Source organism: Ictidomys tridecemlineatus, chromosome 2, assembly GCF_052094955.1.
Source record: "Ictidomys tridecemlineatus isolate mIctTri1 chromosome 2, mIctTri1.hap1, whole genome shotgun sequence".
NCBI lineage: Eukaryota > Metazoa > Chordata > Mammalia > Rodentia > Sciuridae > Ictidomys > Ictidomys tridecemlineatus.
In genome coordinates, this window is record NC_135478.1 from 230,210,009 (window position 1) to 230,231,549 (window position 21,541).

The 21,541-nt window shown below is 36.3% G+C and overlaps 1 protein-coding gene across 7 annotated transcripts in view; it reads right to left on the reverse strand.

Annotated features, from left to right (window-relative positions):
* The window catches only part of Lmbr1 (limb development membrane protein 1), a 169,318-nt gene that overhangs the window by 59,134 nt on the left and 88,643 nt on the right, over positions 1–21,541 (reverse strand). For 6 of the 7 annotated variants that reach the window (XM_078040917.1, XM_078040914.1, XM_078040913.1 and 3 more), the window contains 4 exons: positions 7,266–7,392; positions 6,739–6,807; positions 5,859–5,923; positions 1,522–1,594 (listed from right to left, as the gene is read on the reverse strand). In XM_078040917.1, coding sequence (XP_077897043.1) covers positions 1,522–1,594; positions 5,859–5,923; positions 6,739–6,807; positions 7,266–7,392 — 334 coding nt within the window. The remainder of the gene's footprint in view (positions 1–1,521; positions 1,595–5,858; positions 5,924–6,738; positions 6,808–7,265; positions 7,393–21,541) is intronic. The other variant, XM_078040916.1, reaches the window with a different exon arrangement.

Consider the following 21,541-nt stretch of genomic DNA (forward strand, 5'->3'; position numbering starts at 1 on the left):
ATTTATTTCAATATTCACTTTAATAAAATTTTATAAACTTTTATAAAGCTGATGCTGTTGACTTAAGTTTGTAATTCTGAAATTAAGTAAGTTTAAATTTTAAAATAACTTTAATCCAGTTAGAAAAATAAAAGACACATGGAGTTCTAGTCTTTGACACAATTTATCTGTACCAAATAAATAACTTAAGTTGATGAATTAATTTTCCTATTTGTAGTTGAAGAAAATGTGTGTGTGTGTGTGTTTGTGTGTGTGTGTGTGTGTATACACACTCTAAGGTTTTAATTTAGTAATAGAAACTGGACAGTCTGAATGAAGATTCAAGTAAAGAAAGCTGATGAAATTATTTCAAAGGACAAGTTATTGGAAATACATAAAAACGAATTTAAATAATCTTTGCCTTTTAACAAGAACCACAGAAAAGCTCCAATTTATATCTAGAGAGTCTTGTGTGGGATGCCTAATTGTTTTTTAAAAAGAGCACATTTTAAGAGGAAAACATAAATAATCCTAACATAATGCTAGTAATAAATAAAACAAAACATATAATCCAAACTGAATCATCAAGGAGTCTTCAAACTGAGCTTATCACATACATTTTCCAGGACTGAGAAACTGTTGAACACTGACAGAGACAGTTCAACTTTCCAGCAAGATTTATTTTATTTTTTGATTCACTAATCTCTCTACCATATTTAGATATATTTCATATGTGGTGCTGAGAATTAAACCCAGTGCCTCACACAGGCCAGGCAAGTGCTCCACCACTGAGACACAGCCACAGCCCCTAGATATATTTCTTATTTCTCAATATTTCATTGTAAAAATAACTTTCCGTTCTATACCTACTCTTAAATTATGATTCTGAAACATAATTAGATATTAATCTGATCTTGGTGGAGAAAGGGTGGCTTTTCAACTTTTTAAAAACATGCTACATAAGAGGAAAGTACAGGGTGAAAAATCACTCAGGTAAAATTAAAAGATATTTACCTAAACTATGTCATTTCTCTGTTAAACTACCATTACACTTTTCTTCACTGGAAACCAAAAACAATACATAATTTGAAATGAAATTTTAGAATCTTTAATGTGCCTACATAGTTACCAACTGATAGCCAATAGTATTCCTCAAGACAACAGAGTTCACAAGTAAAACTTTAAGAGTCACGTTTGGCACCTTTGTATCCAAGAAATATGCTACTCTTTATCTTAAAGATCTCAGCAGAATGGAAATGAAGTAGGGACATTACAGTCACTAACGCTGCATACAGACCAAACCACCTCTGCATTGCAAATCACCTCAAGAGGTGGTGGTAGAAGGCTGCTGGCCCCCCAGTGGCCACTTTCTCTAGAGGCCAGCTGTGCTCATCACAATGTATCTACATCAACTCCCCTTCACCTGGAAGTCCCTTTGTTACTCTTAAGCCTATAAGAGGTTTGTATTTCTTTCCTTTAATTATCTGTTATTTTTTAATTAAACAGTTATTACACTGGTCTAAATATGTAATATACATGTACCATTTAGCCGTCTCTGGAGTGCTTCTTCTTCTAGGGTAATAATATAAATTTGCTCATCCAGGTCTTCAAGAATCTAAATTTAAAGACAAAACTATTCAATTATATAACATTACAAAGTTCTTGTTTATTGACTATTTAAGCTACTTGGTCTATTATTTCAGATAATATATTCACTCAAATAACTAAGAACCCAAAATAAAATGTCCAAACTATTTTATTTATAAATTAAGCATGTTTTATAGACACTGTATTTATTTTCTACAATTTAGTGTATAAATAAACACATCAAAACTTTATTCTCACAAAATCTACATTCATATAAATTGGATATTGTTAAAGTTTAAACTAAAAACATCTGCAGTTTTCTCAATGGCAAACAAATGTATGAATTTTAAAGAGTCAAAAAGCTAAATATAGCAAATATATCTTCATGCCGAAGCTGTTATTTTAGAGCCGGAAGGAATGATCATCTAGTCCAACATTTGTCCTCCCATTTATATTTACTGACAGAATTTCTAGTTCAAGGAGTCTATAAACTACAACAGTAACATGCAGAACCTTCCATTTATGTCATGTCTATACATTAAAAACACTCCATGAATATTGAATACTGATGATATCAAAATCATCTGACTTAGTATTGGGAATAATATTAGCAAATTATATTTTTATATTGTGTACATCGCAAGTATGAATATGTAACAAATCCCACCATTACGTACAACTATAATATACCAAAAAAATGTAGAAAAAATATAAAAAAATAAAGTCAATATTTTTTATCCTCTCATTTGGACATGACCATTGCCAATAAGTGCATATATAGAAATATACTGATCCTTATAATCTTTTAAAAATATAGGTTGAGACCAAAACAAATCATCCAACAGACAGAACCCTAGAGAAATGGGTGTTTTTACATATAAGCCACTCACTATGAAGCCATACAATAGTAAGAAAAGAACCTCACTCGTCAATTACTGATTGTATGGCATATTACCTGCACTGTCTTAAAAACTGATAAAACCTAATGCTTCCAGTTCTGCCTTTGCTAACATAACCATCCTTCTATGAAAGGGGAAAACATGAAAGAAACCCAGAGCTGGTATCAATGTTCTCTATCATTCAAACTCAAAACTACTTACTCGATCATGAGGGGTTGGTGAACAAAGTGCAATAGTGGAAACTGTGTGCCCTTTCAGCTGCCTAATATGATATTCCTAAATCACTCAATCCCTATCACACCTGGAATTTTAATAGTTTATGTTATATTTATGTAAAGCAATCCAAAAATCCCCAGTCTTTCAATAAGTACTTAAGGTCCTAGAACTAAGCTAATCAGTGGGTGGACATACCATTTCTTCCCCCAGGAAGCCTAAACCTGAAGGGGGCAACAAATAAATAATTAGGATGAATTAATGACAAATAAATAAATAATGACAATGAATGACTGTCCTATGAGGGATAAGGAATGGGAAGAAGAGGAGGAAGTCTTCTCCAGATAACCAACAGTGAGGCCTATCCAGGGAGACAATACTTAACCTGAGACAAGTGGCACATGCCAGAAGATGTGATGGTCCTAAGGGAGCAACAGAGTGGCCCTCTGACAGAACCAGTTGGATAACAAATCAGAGGTGCCTACACAAGTGGACAGGGGTATACCTGTATGGATCCTGACAGGAAGGCTCTCTCCCATCAAAGCGTTTCATCACTTTCCACTGTTTCGATTAGAACTGACCACTTCTGCTTGTTTTACTTGCAAATTACTGAATGTTACGTACCATCACAGGTGCTGAATGAGTGACAGCATTAGCAGGACAGAGGTTCATATGTCAAGTGCCCATGAGCATCATACCCTTGATTTCTACAATACCATAAAAACACTCCCACCATCACCATTTTATACTCCAAAAAAACACTGGCTTCCCAAGAAATGCTCTCTGCCTTCAAAGCCTTTGCTCTACTATGTACTAATGAGGGCTTAAATATGGGTCAGACATAGTCTTTGACCTCAAATGGTAGAAGAGGTCAAATGAATTCAAAAAGTAATTATAGGATTAAAATCAATGTCAAAAGCGAGGCTTAAATAAAATGTTCTGAAAGGTTGGAGAAAGAAAGATTACTGCCAGTTAGGGAGACGAAAGTCTTGGCCAGTGTGGCTGATGGCTGGAGCACATCACCCAGTGACCTGAACTGACAAGAGGAAGATAGGCCTTTCAACAAAGGAAACCATACAAGAAACACAGAGAAGGAGAGGTCCACTCTGCAGGAAAGCAGCAATGTTACTCTGGAGCTCAAGGAGGAACAGAACAGTGCTCCAAAATGGACTCTGAAGCCAGCCTCTGGGTTCAAACCTACTCCATCACAGTTCTGTGACCTAGGACATGCCATCTCCCTGAACTGAAGCTAGTTCAGCCATAAAATAACACCACCTAACTCATGGGTTTCTCATTTATAATACCACCTAACTCATGGTTTAATCATCAGGAGGCAACGAAATTTTGTGTCCGATACAGTGCTTATCACTATAGGTTGTATAACCAACCACTGTTATTATGTGTTAGGAGTAAGAAAGAGGCAAATATAAATATGGCTTTGAGGAGGTCATTAATAAGAGACGGGTTTGGGAGAAAAATTAGCCTGAGGAGGGGAGAGAAATAAGGAGTTTGGTTCTACATGCTGAGCTTGCAGCTCCATGAGGTACTAGATAGCATTTGAGGTGCTAAAGGCTATTTCCAATGTCTTCTCATTAGAATCAGACATTTAGAGGTGAGGTCAGAGTGGCAGGGGTGGTCCAGAGCATCCAGAAGAGCATTAGCAGAACTTCAGAACACCAGAGGACCTTAGGCCTCTTTCTATAGGAAGCAGGGAGAAACTATAGGAATGCAGTGTCACAAAGCCTCTCTAAGATTTGACAGCATGTGTGCTGTGGGTGTGCATACATTTATGGAGCAAATATAAAGTTAGACTTTATTTTTAAAAGAAGATAATGATGAGATTATAATTTTCAAAATTAAATAAGCATTTACTAAATGATTATCTACTACAACATTTCCTCAGGGTTTTCCTTTAATGAATCACAGTGATAGGGGTGACAAACCCATAACTAAAATAACGTAGTATTAGTCAGTTAAGAAGGTGAACGTGAAAAGTGCAGAGGAAAGAGTTTGATTCTCAGCCTGGAGCAGAAACATGAGGTTCAGAACCAGGCAGAGCCTGAGGCTGATGCTGGAGTAGGTAAGAGGGACAAAGGCATGACTGGAGGGGAGCGGCACAGAGCCGTGTGGGAGCTAGAGAAAGACTGCAGAAGGGTAGGAGAGGTCAATCAAAATGGGCTAGGAAAACCCAAGAGCACGAAGGGGTTAGAGTTGAATCTGTCAGCAATGACGATCCAGTGAAAATAACTTAAGTGGCAAATTCCTAATTACAGCCAAGAAACTATTTTCTCATTATTAAATATCTGACAAAATAGTAAAAGATAGAAGAAACTTAAGAATAGGTCATCAGAATTACTATCAATTCAAAATCATTTTTAAGGGCCTTAAGACATGTATTTATTGTCTTTTGAGTCAATATTTTATTTTTTTCCAATTTTTTATTGGTTCTTTTTAATTATAAATAGCATTAGGGTTCATTTTGACATAATTATAAAAGCATGGAATATAATTTGTTCTAATTCAATCCCCAGTACTTCTCCTTTCCCTCCCCTCCTCCCTCCTCCTGCTCCCTTCTCTGTACTCTACTGATCTTTCTGCTATTGAAAATCATTTTTCAATGAATATAGAGAGCTGGGCAATCCCTGCATCATGGGAGGTTGAGGCAGGAGGAACACAGGTTAGATGCCAGCCTCAGCAACTTGGAGATATGCTCTCTCAAAATAAAAAGCTCTGGGGAATGTAGTTCAGTGGTAGAGTGCCTCTGGACTGAATCCCCAGTACCACCAAAAAGAAATAAATAAAAGAATAAGCAAAGTATAATTCAATTATAATATATAATGTGCAAATTTTCAAAAGCATTCTGCTTTGTAAATCAAAACATGCAGTTAATTTTCAAACAATAGAATTGTTTGATATAAAGCAATGAATATCTGTAAATATCTGCAAAATTTTCTCTTAAAATTGCCTAGCCAAATTTTTACCAAAGTGCCTATAATTAATACTTTTAAAGCAAAAACAAATATGGTTTCTAAACATAAAAAAAGATTTTAAAAAATGTAAAATTTAAGTGATAAACCTACAAAAATACTCTATTTCTAAAGGCTAATTCACAATCTAAAAGAAGTTCAAATGTAAACATATTTAATTAATAAGCCAAATAATTTATAATAGAATACTTACTGCTGGCTTCACTAGCAACTGGCCCATTACTGTGAACATGCGGGAAAGGCCAACTGGTGTACACACTGCAGAAATGAGAAGACCACCAACAGAGAGATATATACTTTAGAGCTCAGAAAGATAAAGCACAGAAAACTAAAACAACTCAAACAGCATTGTTTTAAGTAAATTCTTGACTCCAACAGATTCTCCCAGTTCTCTGTCAGAAGGTTCTTGCATTTCATCCATGAAGAGGCTAGAGGAGCAGTGTGAGGGGCGGGCAGCGTGACATCTGATGAAAGGTAGTTAAGGCGAGAGAAGGTTCAGGACACTTAAGATTCTAACAGTGAGATGACAATAAGTATTTTTGTTTAAAATAAATTGTATAAAACCAAGCAAAGAACAGATTAAATTTCATGTACTGGTAGAAGTGAGAACCTGAAAAGAATATTTAATAGTGACAACTATAGTCTTAAGTCCTTTGAAATACATTTAACAACTAATCCCTAAGATAGGATGTGATGCCTCAAGTAAAACAAAACAAGTTTTGAAATAAATTCATCACATACTAACCTACCATTTCCATTTAAAAATAGACTCTGGTGCTCTGAATGGGTTGGGGTGGGGTACTGGACATGTGAACAGGAAGCGAGCAAGACAGAGTATAAGAATGTGTGTCGGGGGGTGTTCCTCCCTCTCTCTTTTTCCAACCCAGCAGAAAGGCTTTCCTCAGAGAATAAAAAAAGCATATTATTATTTCAAGATTTCAGTTTATCGAATTTATTTTGAATAATTAAAAATTCTCCAAATTGTTAAGGAATCTCACCAGGAAGCTTTCTGATAATTTCCCAGAATACAAACAACTACTCTCCTATCAATATCAGGTCAGAAAAATACTTACAGAGAAGTAACAAACATCCCATCAATGATATACAGGAATATAAATAGGGTAGGTAGAACTCCCAGAGGTCTATAAAAAATGTAAATAACTTTAATAAGTTCAAAATACTGCACATTGAGATGTTTTATCTTAATATAGGCTGACTATATTTAAAGTATAATAAACATTGTAATTGCTTATTTGAGTGTACTAAACCATATAATTTCTAAATTGTATGAATAAAAAAATATAAAATAGAAGGATAGAAAATAACCCTTTTGCAAAACCTGTTTGGAGGAAGGAAAAAAAAAGAGCCTCTCTAAAATTTTAAGAACAGAAACCAATTAATTAAAAATAAAAGGCTTCTTACTCATAAAACAAACATACATTCATTTCTTAGACACATATAAAGCATTCTTAATTCTGTAAATCAACACCAAGGGTGAACTATACAAAGAATTATTTAAAATGTTATTAAAGTCATATGTAATTATATCCCAAACTATGGTCTCCATTATAGAAACTGATTAATACAAGTAAATCCGCACCATATAAAGATTCCATGCTTGCAGCATCGTTGTCAATCAGTGCTGAAGCCACCCACACTATCCCAAGAATCAGCAATGCCAGCAGCAGCAGCATGACCAGAGTTTCCAAGATGCGGGCTCGTATTCCCTGAAAATGTGTGAGAGAGATGATTTTAATATTTTATTTCATTTCATGAACAATTAGGCTTCAGTCCACATAAAAGCCTATATAATCCTTTGGGAGGAAGGAAATACTTTTATTAGATTTATATATTTATGAAATTTACCTTGTTAATTTACATAATGTTTATTACATCTAAATTTATTTAAATTTTTATTTATTAAAAAAATATAAAATGTATAAAATGCTTAGTTTATAATGAATAGACTGAGTTTTCAAAATTATAGTAAATACTATCAAGCTTGGAGTAAACTACAAAAAAAATTATGAAAACACTTTATGGAACCATTTTGAATAATTACTTTCCTAACACTTTTCACAAAGAAAATAATTTATGAATTTCTGCCTATGATTCTAGTCAAGGGGCTCCAAGGCAGTTGTTGCAGCAGAGGGCCAGTCTGCGGAACACAGCTTGGTGGGAGCATGGTGCACCAACTCCCATTGCAAGAACCCACACAGCAGCTCGTGGCCTCCGGAGCCCTCTAGCGTGCAGCTGCAGAACTACTTGCTGCAATCCAACACCACAAACTCCAAGGGTACTATGGCAACTGCACATACTTCCCTTCTCATATTTGATAGAATTTGTGTTAATTCACAAGGCTGGAATATAATAATCATTACGTACATTTTTCAAATGTAAAATAAATTCTGACCTAGGGACCAAACCAGAGGCCAGACTTTTAAACTTGAAAACAAGACAAACACAGAAACTTCTTTATACTCCTGCAAAGTCACCAAATAATTGTTTCTGTACCTAAACTTAAAGATGTATATTATTGTTTTATACCTATAACATCTAACACAACAAAATTATAAGTATATATGTGTTTCTAAATAAATCATGTCATCCTTCACTCCATATTATAAGTTAAATAAAGACCTAAAACATACATTCATTTCAATTTTGTCCTAAATATTCTTTTCTATTATCTCAATAGCAGAAATGGGATGCACTTAAATCACAGCACCCTAGTTACACAAATTCAATATAGAGAGGAAATGTCTTAAAGCCATGGAGACTTAGTCCAAGGCCTGCGTGAGAACCTGAGGCGAGTGGCTTTCTCTTGCCAACCCCTCAACAGTATCATAGCCTTGACACATGGTTGGCCTTGGCAGACTTGAAACACTACATGGGTTGTGAACACCAGCTCCCATGAAGCGCACACATTAAGGAAGGCTGGAGAGCCAGGACCAACCAGGTCTGCATTTTAATACATGAGCTCTAACACCAAGCAGCTATTGTTCACCTGAGAAGAAACTGAAAAAGTCATAAACTGCTACAGCCAAACATAATGGCCAGCCACAGCATTTCTTTACTGGAGAAGCTTTTAAATCTCCACTTCACAACTTCATACACCAAAACACACCATCACCTTTCAATGGTGATTTCACCTTCTTTTCCTCCCACCCTCTCTTCTAATCAACAGTCGATACACATTAAACATTCTGGTGCCTATACACAAAACAGGTAAGGAGAGAGGAGGACTTTGGCAGTGTGTGTCATGCCCTCCCAGCTACCTTTTCTGCCTCCAGCCTGTCCCCAGAAATATGTGAGATAACCAGCGCAGGGTTCCCAAAACATGTAACTCATGGGTTTTAAGAGTCAGGATATCTGAGCTAAACAGTTTAATATTGTTGGATTATAATACAGTAGGGCTCCTACGACCTGTCTGAAACTTAATATTCAAAAAATCATAAAATTAGGTAGAGAGAAGTGATGGGAGGGGAGGGGAGGGGATGGGGGAATAGGAAAGATAGTAGAATGAAACAGACATTATTATTACTGTGTGTATATAGGTGACTGCATGACCAATATGATTCTGCAACCTGTACACTCAGGAAAATGAGAAATTATATCCCATCTGATTCAAATGTATGATATATCAAAGTCATTGTACTGTCATGTATAACTAATAAAACAAATAAATAAGTTTTAAAAATTACAATTATGTTAAAAAATTATAATAACATAAGTATAAGCGTCATGATAATAAATTTTGGGAAGCCAATCACAATAAGACTTACAAACTTCTCTGGCTGTCAGGTAAGAAATATTTGTAAGCAATTCCACTTGTTTTCTTCAAACACACCCCTCAGTCAGGAGGCACCTCTCCTCAGTCTCTGCCATTTCTCGACACCTGACAGAGGCAGAGACAGTCTTATTCTGGACTGCCTTCTTAGGATGAGTATAATAGCACTCAGCCTTCCATCTGGACTGTGGCCTCTGAAGCAGAGGACAGACCTGTTTACTGTCCAGGACAATAGACGTGACCTCCAATCACAGGTCAGACAGGCTTGCTTGCAGCCCATAATGAATGCTGTGGGCTCCCCAAGCCTGGGTCTCCTCAGCTGTGACCCACGCCCACAGTGGGGCAGGCAGCCTCTACCTAGCTGTGGGGCTCAGGGTAAGAGGAACCTCCTCAGGAAATTTTTGCCCTTACTGTGCGGTGCATGATAAAGCCCTCTGTCTCTGACCCAGAAATCTCAAATCTCCAGCCAACATCCACAAACCTGGCAGGCTATCAGCTCCCATGCAGGATAGTCTCAGAGCCTTCACAGGACTTGTCAGTTTGGGCATTATAGAAAAAAAAGAACAAGCACCCATCCAAGTTGGGTTAAGGAATATGAAAAGATCTAGCAAAGATCCCAAACAGTGGGCAAGCTGACAAAGATGTCCATGCACCTACTGCTGGTGCACATCAGAAGGCTGTGCCATAGAAAGAATGTGGACAAACCCATGAGTGCCATGACTAGCAGGATGGACGTCACCCTGACTGGAACAGTAAGGCCAGCAATACCAGCTTAGAGATCTCACAGGCATGATGCTGAATGAAGAAGTAAATGGTAAATGGTGCCAAGAATGAGGCCACAGAGCTTTGTGTCACCTGAAGACATTAGGAATTTGGTTTGGCCACAAGCAGTCATAAGGTCACTAGGGATAAAGGTTCCTTGCTTAACGGGGCAGGCCATGGCCTTCTCCAAGCTCCATCGTCCCTCACACCCTACCCCAACTCAAATGCCACACAAAAAAGGACAGGTGGGCTAAAGTGGCAATCTCTCCGTCCTGAGGGGAAGGGAAATCACACATACCCACGGGAGTATGAAGGGGACTGCAGGCAGGAGGGCCTCAAACTTCTATGGCTCTGCTGACTGTAGTGGCCCAGGGCACCCTTCTACCTGGGCCTGGGAAATGGCTACACAGAACTGCTGGTAAATGATGAAAAAAAAATTTAAATAGAGACAAATATAAATAATTACCTGTTTGGTTACACACTAAAACGCAATGACAAAAAAAAATTTTTTGAAAGAAGTGATTTAATGATGATAATTCTAGTCATCTTACCAACAACTTGATGTTTAGATACAAGGAGAAAAAGAATTCAAGAAAACCTCCATTTTAAATAGAAGTCATTTAAATTATGTCCCTCTTTATTCTGGTAATAGAGAAATTGAAATAATGCTATTAAACATTTAAGATTAACACTAATCTTACTAATATCAAAGTCACAGTACTGGGCTGGGGTTGTGGCTCAGCGGAGAACGCTACTCCAGCACATGCGAGGCCCTGGGTTCAATCCTCAGCACCACATATAAAAAATAAATAAATAAATAAAGGTATTGTGTTCAACTACTTCTAAAAAATAATTTTTTTTTTAAAAAAAGTTACAGTACTAGGACCTGGTATCAAAAGCAATATTACTAAGATTTTATAGAAAAGAACAATCAACATAGTAAAAAGCAGAAAACAAGTTTAGCAAAATATTAACAACAAAATATATTAAAAAAATACTGACACAGAAAACGTAAAAACCAAATATACCCACTATAACTATATAGGCAGATTAGGTTAAAAAAATATCAGCTGTATAAGCCATATCTATAATAAAACCATACTAAAAAAAATCAGTGAAAGCCATGCATGGTGGCACATGCCTGTAATCCCAGTGGCTAAGGAGGCTGATGCAGGCAGATAGCAAGTCCAAAGCAGCCTCTGCTAAAGCAAAGTTCTAAGTAACACAATGAGACTCTGCCTCTAAATAAAATACGGAATAGGGTTGGGGATGTTGCTCAGGGGCCAAATGCCCCAGAGTTCAATCCCCAGTACAAAAAAAAAAAAAAAAAAACCTCATAGGGCAAAGAAAATTTGTATTCAGACATTCAAATAAGTTTTATTATTAAGGAAATAAAGTGCTCAAAATTTACAAAACCTGGGCTGGAGTTGTGGCTCAGTGGTAGAGCGCTTGCCTAGCAAGGCCCTGGGTTTGTTCCTCAGCACCACATAAAAATGAAAAATAAAGATATTTTGTCCACCTAAAACTTTTTATTTAATATTTATTTTTTAGTTTTTAGGTAAACTAAAAAATAAATATTAAGAAAGAAAATTCGCAAAACCTAAAAAAAACTAAATAAGACACGATAAAGGAAGAAATTAAATGTAGTAATTAACAGGGGAAAAAAAGCAAAATAGTAAGAAAATTAAAAGATGGCTCTTTAAAAAGGATTTAGATAACTATCTGGCTAGAACAATTAAGAAAATAAAAGAACAAAACAGTAGGAATGAGAAAAAATACAAACAAGATACAGAATACATTTTCAAAAGAATACCAAATAACAATTCTCTTGTCAGTGAATTGAGAAATAGGATGAGATGGGTAGGGTCTAATTCTAGGAAATATATGTTGTTAAAACTGATTCAAGCAGAAGAGAGAGAAAAAACAAAAGAACATTATCCTTTGAAGAAACTAAAAATATTGGCAAAAAATTTTTTTTAGTAAAAGCTGTTAGCATGATTGTTTTACAGATGAGTATATTTGAAACTTCCAAATAACAGAAATTCCATGCTAATTTTATTCCAAAAATAGTATGAAAAGTTTCATAAACAATTTTTTCAGATATTAAAGATAAGCATATATACACACAAACTGAACCTACACATCCAACTATAAAAGACTGAATGAATTATGACACTTCTGCAGAGTAAGAAGCTATGTCTTAAACTATGAGAAATGTTCATAACACAATTCCACCATGTGGAATAAAGTCTGCAGACCTCAGTCTTTAAAAGTACATTCAGAGCAAGCAATTGTAATCAGTATTATACTAACAGTCTTTATCTCTAGGGTTACAATTTTGGAGAGTTGTTTTTCTTATACATTTTTATGCTTTTCTATTTTTCCAAATTGTCTATAGTGAGTATATATGACTAAATAATTTTTAAAACAACTAATATTTCAATTTTTTTCTTATAAAGGTTAAATTCCTCAAGTTTGTCACCCAAAACACAACTTAAAATTTTCCTAGTTCAGTTTGTAAGCTAGACAGTACAGTAAGCTGGTTAAAGCCTCTATTCTAGCAATTGAATTGACCGCTGGGTTCAAGTATTGCTTCTGCCACTTAGCATATAACCCTGCAAATTACTACATTTCGGCCACTTAGCATATAACCCTGCAAATTACTATATCTCTTTGTGCCTCAGTTTCCTCCTGTGAAGAGGGGGATATGAAAAGCACCCTCACCTCACAGGGCTGCTAGAAAGATCAGATAAATTAGTATGTGCAACATGCTTAGCACAGTATCTGGTACTCAGTCAACACAATGTAATAGTTAACACATGCTTCACATTATCACTTCTGATAATTATCACTTCTATTTCCAAATCAATGTTTTACTACCCTCAACTACCATCTTATCATCTTCTTCTCCTTGTCTCTGCCACCTACAAACCTATAAGAAGCAACCCCATCTTCCTTCATGACTAAGAAGCCACCTAGCTCCTAAGTGGCTGCCATAATGTCCTCTACCCTAATAAGTATAGTACAAGCTTGGGTCCAACTAACTTAACCTCCATTCTACCATAGCTGCCCGCAAATGTGCTAATAATGCCTAACATCTTCAACTTCGAAACTGCTCTCAGTTCACAACTTCCCACTGTTCTCCAGTTTCAGACCGCTGACCTGGCCCAGGTGCTCGTGGTCATAATTTCTTCTTCCCTGCCTCTCCAATCCTCCCATCAGTGCTGTTTCACTTGCCTGCACTGTGAACTAGCAGTGCACTTTCATGACAATCCAGTCTCAATGATGTTCTAGTAGTCCTTGCCCCACTGACTTCCACCAGGCCAGCTTAAACAATTCCTTGACTGACTTACTCCTTGAATTCTCAACCCTGTGAAAGAGATTCACAAAACCATCAGAAACCTTGGTTACAACATTCTAAAGTGGGCCTCAGTGTTACTTGGCTACCTTAACACTGGCTTTTGGCTGGTTTTAACAATTCCCATCATGGTTTTTAAAGCATTTTCCTTCCTTTGTGATCCATCCTCTTCTTTCTTCCGACTATAGCTGACTTTATCTCTACCTCAGTAGGATACGGCACAGTGGCCTGTGACCCCCTCGGCTTTCCTCCTCTACCCTGCTTCTGTATGGTTTTCTTTGATCCTATAAAAGAAGACACTTTGGGTCTCTTTCCTCCCATAGCTCAATCCCAGATGGTTATCTCTTCACAAGCGATTATTAGAGTTTCTGAAACAGTGGCATGCATCAAAGTTACAAGGGGCTTGCCCTTTCCTGAACACTGATCCTGAAGCAGTAGCAGCTCAACTAAATCTGGGGAAGATGGTTCACTGATACACTGTTCTTTCCTTATATGCTCTGACTCCTCCTGTAGCCAACAACCCTGAATTGTATGTTTTTAGACCAAATCTTACCACTGTGACCAAGGCCCATAAAAACCAACTGCAATCTTTCCTAAGATACACACAGGTACCCTAAACTTATTTCTAGAATCAACTCATCATTTTATTCCCTGTATCTGCTCCTCCTTCAATGAAATGTACCTCAACAGTATCATTATCCACTTTGTTTATGCCAACATTTGTGAAATATCCCTGTCACCTACTTTCCTGCACCCCATTGATGAGCTTTCATCCAAACACCAAGTCCTTCTGACTCTACTGTTCAACCCCAGAACATCCCCCCTCTTCCCCTGCCTCCACACCCACCCAAGAGACGCTCCAGTATCACATCTCTACAAGAACATCAGGAAGAAATGCAGACACATGCCTTAGCTCTCAGGCCAGAAACATTTAGACAAGAAACAAACACCACTCTCTCTGTAGTAGAACCATATAAACTGCTCCAAAATTTATTTCAAATTGGTCAATATTTTTTTGTTAGAGCAATATAATTACACATGGTATAGCTAGTTCATTTCGATAAAATCATACACACACAAAATTTTATTTCAATCCCATTCCTCTGCCTTTCCCTCCCCTTCTTCCTCCCCCTAGTCTCTACTCTCTATTCTTCCTCTACCCTTCTGACCTTCATTTCACTTTTTTCTTTATTTACTTTTTTTTGGATTGGTACTTTCTACATATACATAAAGGTGAAATTTCTTATGGTATGCTTGTATGTGTATACAACATGATTGTTAAATTCATTCCATATTTCCTCCCTTTTCCTGCACTTCCCACCCTCCTTATCTCCTTGTTCTACTTATCCTCCTATATCTTTATGAAATCTGATTCCCCTCACTACCTTCTTTCCCTTGTTTTGCTCTAGCTTCTACATTAGAGAGAAAACATTCAATCCCTGGTTTCTGAGGCTGGCTTATTTCCCTAGTGTGATGTTGTTCATTTCCATCCATTTACCAGCAAATGCCATAATTCCATTCTTCTTTGTGGCTCAGTAAAACTCCATTGTGTATATATACCACATTTTTTGATCCATTCATCTATGGATGAAAACTGGGTGGATTACGTAATTTGGCTACTATGAATGGTGTTGCATAAATACTGAAGTTGGCTGTATCATTATAGTATGCTGATCTAGGAGTGAGATAGCTGAATCATATGGTGGTTCCATTTCTAGTACTATGAGGAATCTCCATATTGCTTTCCAAATACTAATCTGCAGTCCTACCAACAATGTATACCTTTTTCCCCACCACATCTGCAGCACTTATTATTTGTGTTCTTGATAACTGCCATTCTAGTTAATGAGATGAAATCTTACTGCACTTTTGATTTGCAATTCTCTGATTATTAGAGTGTTGAATATTTTTTCATATATTTGTAGGCCATTGTGTTTCTTCTTTTGAGAATGTCTGTTGGGTTCATGTGCTCATTTATTGATTGGCATGTGTTTTTTGGGGTTTTTTTGGGGGGGGCATGTGTTTTTTGAGTTCTTTATATATGCTGGATATTAACTCTGTCAGGGGAAGAGCTGGCAAAGAGTTTCTCCCTTTCTGTAGGCTCTCTCTTCATGCTATTAATCCATTTCCTTCAGAAGATTTTTAATATGATAGCATCCCACTTATTGACCTTGGTTTTATTTCTTGAGCTTTAGGGGTCTTATTAAGGAAGTCAGTGCCCAAATCAATGTGCAAGAGTATTATTCCTGTTTTCTTCTGGCAGTTCAAAGTTTCTGGTCTAATTCCTAATTCTTTGATCCATTTTAATTTGACTTTTGTGCAGGATGAGATAGGAATCTAATTTCATTCTTCTAATTATGGATATCCAGTTTTCCCAGCATCACTTATTTAAAAAGCTATCTCTTCTCCAACACATACTTTGGCACCTTTGTCAAGTATCAGATGCTGTAAGTATGTGGATTTGAATCGTGTCCTCTATTTTATACCACTAGTCTCCATGTCTATTTTGATACTAATACCATGCTATTTTTATTACTATAGCTCTGTAGTATAATTTGAAATCAGTTACTGTGATGCCTCCGGCTCTTATTCTTCCAAATGAATTTTTTTTTAAAGAGAGAGAGAGAGAGAGATAGAGAGAGAATTTTTTTATATATATATTTATTTTTTAGTTTTCGGCGGATACAACATTTTTATTTGTGTGGTGCTGAGGATCGAACCCGGGCCGCACACATGCCAGGTGAGCGCGCTATCGCTTAAGCCACATCCCCAGCCCTCTTCCAAATGAATTTAAGGACTGTTTTTTTTCTAGTCTGTGAAGAATGTCATTGGTATATTGATGGGGATTGCATTGGATCTGTATATTGTTTTGGGTAGCATGTCCATCTTGACAATATTAATTCTGCCTATCCAGGAACATAGGAGGGCTTTATAGCTTCTAAGGTCTTCTTCAGTTTCTTTCTTCAGAGTTCTATAATTTTCATTTTAGAAAGCTTTTACCTCCTTTCTTAGATTAATTCTCATTGTTTGGTTTTTGTTTTTGATGTTATTGTGAAAGAAGTGGTTTACCTCGTTTCTTTCTCAACAGAATCACAGTTGAAGTAATTAACTATGAGTGTTGATGTTGTATCCAGCTGCTTTTCCAAATTCATTTATTAGCTCTACAATGGAGAGTGGAGTTCCTTGGTGGAGTTCCTTGAGTCTTAAAGATCATGTCATCAGCAAACAGAGACAGTTTGACTTCTTTTCCTATTTGTATCCTTTTAATTTTCTTGTCTTGCCTGATTGCTCTGGCTAGAGTTTTGGAACTATATTGAATAGAAGAGGTCAGAGTGGACATTTTGTCTTGCTCCTGATTTCATAGGAAATGCTTTCAGTTTGAAAGAAAAAAAAAATTTTGCAAAAAGAAATCTGATTTTCAGCTATATAAAAAAGAATAAACTATGGGCTGGGGATGTCGCTCAAGCAGTAACGCGCTCGCCTGGCATGCTCAGGGCGCTGGGTTCGATCCTCAGCACCATGTATAAATAAAGAAATGTTGTGTCCGCCAAAAACTGAAAAATAAATATTAAAAAATTCTCTCTCTCTCTCTCCTCCCTCTAAAAAAAGAATAAATTAACAATATTACACTTACAAAAAGGCTGCTACAGTATAAGCCATCAAAATTATTTGGTATAACTTATAACTTTTCAATGAAATACTAAGGGTAGCTGCTACAGTAAGAAATGAGTGTTACTCTGTATTACTCTGACTTAATCCAGTATAAGGATGTGACAGTTGTATTTCCCTTTTTAAATTTTATTTTCTTTTTATGGTTAAATGAGACAAAATCATCCATGCACATGAAATCAATTAACTATCATATTCATGAACTTTTAGTTAAACTAATAAGAAGAGATAAGTGTATTGATTAAATGTAATATAGCAAATTTTTTTATCTTCAAAAACTTTAGGGAAGACATAACAGGACTATACATAATCAGAAATTTCATTGTTTAACTCAGAGTCAACTAGTTTACAGAAGTACTAAAAATCTATAAACTTAATATCTTTCTTGAGAGCATAAGAATATTACAAAGCCTGAAAGAGTGCAGGATTTATGGCATGTAACACATGAGATTTTTAGGGTTCTGGGTGTGATTCTGTCTGCAAAGTAATGAAAAGCATGATGAGCCCTTATCACTACCATTAATTGCCAGCAGGACAACATATATGCCTACTCTACAGTCCTTTTTCCATCCAGAGTCAGAATTAGGAGACAGCCAACTCCAAGGGGACGCTTCCTATCAACTCTACTCCTGCATATATTGAGCTAAGATATTCATCAGATGTTAGAACACCTCACTGAAATACCCTCAAACAATACAAGGACAAAATATCATCAAGGAAGGAGAAGGGCCCTATGGCCGACCTTAAAAAGTGAGAAGCCTCCTGAAGATAAGAGGACTATGAGGACTTCTCTTTACTATCAACAATTGCTCTTCCTTCACATAATTCTGAATGCTTAGGCTGCTATGTCTAGGAGGGCCTCAGAAACTTCACAGTATTGTTACACTCAAGTATGAATGCATATCTTGACCCACCCCAAAAGTACAACTCTAAGTTCCTCTAATGAAACCCTTCCCTTCGATTAAGATCATAGCATAACAAGCGCAGAGCATATTCATGTAAAATACTACTGAGATAAGTACTCTCTGCCAATGAAGTGCCATGTTGTTTTCAAGGAATAAATATGTAATCACACTGGTTCATGCCAGTACTGTTGTGAAATTACAATGACTTCAACATCATAATAGCTAAATTAGATGAAGTAGGCTAGTAAAGACTAAACAGAGACAGATTTATTTTAGATTTATATAAGCACTGAATGGATAGTCTACAATACTGAAATGTTATAAATGCTTCTTGGAATTTTTGTGCTGGTCAATGATACATTTAATTGCTCTATACTGAATATCAGTGAAGTGGAAACTACAATGTACTTACAAAAGCATCACTAAGAACTTGATATGTTTCTATGGTGATGAACAATCAAACAAGGTTTCTCCTGACATCTGGCCCTCCTATAAGGAATGCAAACACCACTCGATATGCCATGTCTCCACACACTAAGAAAGCCTGGGAAAACCTCTATGTTCACAGAACATGTAAAGATCAAGTCATTGTTTTGGTTTAATGAAAGGGGTTTCTTAGTAACTTTAAGATAAGGTTTACTCAGCATAGCATCAAGGCTGACCTGTCACACATGCAGTCATGGGGGAACACTAAAGCAGAACAGAAAATAAGAGGAGGACTAATGATTTTAAACCTCAAGAAAACTGCAAGCAAGCACTTTTGGAGAGCATCCAATGTCCCCCTTACCCAACAACCACTAAGCACATGCACAAAGGGGCTTGCCCAAGGAAACAGCTCTCCTCAAGTTCTGTGGTCAATAGTGAGATGCTCTTGAATATTAATATGTCATGCAGTCTATTTTAAAAACATATACAGTGATCTACACAAGATGGAAAAATTGACACTATAAAATACTCCAGCTATGAAAACTTTCCCAAAAAAGTATTTTAGGTAAGTTACAATAAAAACATTAATATTGCTAGTTCAAAATGTTCATTATATTAAAATTTGTGGACAGAAATTTCCCACGATATTAGATAAGCTCCAGACTATAAATAAATAAAATAAAACAACAAATTCCTAGCCTGAAATGAAAGAACTGAACTATAAAACTTAAATGTAATTCTAAATTTGGGGAGAAATTACTTCTCACCGCACTACTTCATATCAAAACAATTTACCGGTTAGTCAGTGAGACTCTTTTCTTCTATTTCTGTTTTAATTAAGCCTTCAGTAATAAATTTCCTGTGAAATAGAGACGGGAGCTAACATACAGAGCTCTCATCAGCCTTCTTCTACATGCTTATCAAATCCTCACAATAAAGAAAAGGCTCCATTTTATTATCCACAAGAAGCTCAACTCAAGAGTAGTGATTTGCCTGTGGTCATACATTCAATGCACTTCAGAACTGACTTTTTAACTCAGGTCTGCCAACCTTCAGAGCCCATGCTTTCCACTACCCCATAAAGACAGAAATTAGGTACAAAAGAAAGAATGACAAGTAGAAAGGTGGGAAGAAAGCTTTAAACATATGACAAACCTACAATTTCAGTAAAGAACATAAAAGCTTCTTTCACCAGACATTAATTTTCAATTCTACAATAGCAAGCTCATACCACAGTCAAATGCTCAGTCCCATGGGAAACTTTTAATACAAGAGAACATCTTAGTCTATATGCTACTATTCCACTTTCATAAAACTCCCAAGCACACATTCTAATATTTAGACAAAAAAGATTAGGATTCTTATTTATTACATTATTACACAAAGCAGAAAAGATATTCAGGTTTGCAATTCAAAATAAAGAAATGTCATATGACAATTTAGATAAAGTGTCATAATGCTTTTCTGGCAAAAAATACACTTACACAAAAGCACTAAAAATTCCAAAATACTACAAAAGAGCTGTGCTTTATGGCAGAAACAGTACACAAGCACATAAGAACTATAGGTGTCTGTTCTCTCTCTAAACCAGGTCCTGGGTGAGCTTCGCCAGGCTGTCTCTCCCAGATTTCTGCATTTCTTACAGCCCTTGATAAATGAGAGCAAAGCTGGGTGGTACATGCATGTAAATACATTTTTCCACTGAAAATCAATAAACTAGTTTAATGTAGTAGCATCTGTTTTGTTAATGTGAGCCCATCACCAAGAAATGAATCATTTTTTTTCCTTCTATGTCTAAATAATAAAAGCACATTGTTCGGCTTTCGTGTCTATTTATTATTAAATAATAAAAAGCACACTATTTGGCTTTGTATGTCAACTTAGGTGGACTATACCCAGGTATATACCTAGCTTCAAAAAACATTACCATGACTGTTGTAGCATCCATGTAACCCTCCCAATGACATCAACCCACCCAAAAGATAACAAAACACTATCATGTTTATCATTTACTTCAAACTTGTAATAAAATACATGAGAGAGAAAATTCACCATTTAACCATTTCTAATTAAATAAGGTTCATGGGAGAAGTTTGTTCACATGCTGTGCTGGCATCTCCAATAGTCATCTCCAAGAACTCCTCTTAAATGGAAACTATGAGCCCATTAAACAACAGCTCCACTGTGCCCGCCCCAGCCCAGGCAGCCATGCTTCTACTTCCTCTGTGAATGTAACTAACTACTCGGGGTACCTCACCTGAGCATAATCATAAAGTATTTGTCCTCTCAGGACTAGCTTATTTTACTTGGCATAACGTCTGGGGTTTGCCCATTCTGCAGCAGTGTCAGCACATCCTTCCTTGAAGCAGAATAATATCCCATGCATGCATAATCACATGTTGCTCATCTACTCACCTGTCCCCGGACACTCGGGATGTTCCTATCCTCTCACCACTGCTGCGAGCATGAGTGTGCAAATATCTACCTGAGTTATATGCCCAGTGGAGAAATTGCAGGATCCAATGGTAATTTTACTCTCAGTTTTTTGTTTTGTTTTTGTTTTTTTGAGGTACCACCACATTTGTCTATCAGCAATAACTTTTCCATTCTCACCAATGACACTCCAGAATTCTAATCTCCCACATCCTCATTAATGCTTATTTTCTGAGTTCTTTGCTATTAGGCATTCTAATAAGTGTGAAGTAATATTTCATTATAGTTTTGATGTTTGACTGAAAAGTTCTACCACCCTGTTCTTCAAAATTACTTTGACTAGTTTTGGTTTTCTGATTTTCCATAAAATCATTACTGCTTGTCATAAGGGTTTAAGCATTGTTCATTAGATTTATTTCAACGTATTTTAGACTATCTTGCCTAAAGGGAAAAAAAGGAATTTTTAATTGGATTTCTTCTTTGTTGCTGGTATTTAATGACTTTATGTATTAATCCTATGTCCAGCTTTCTTG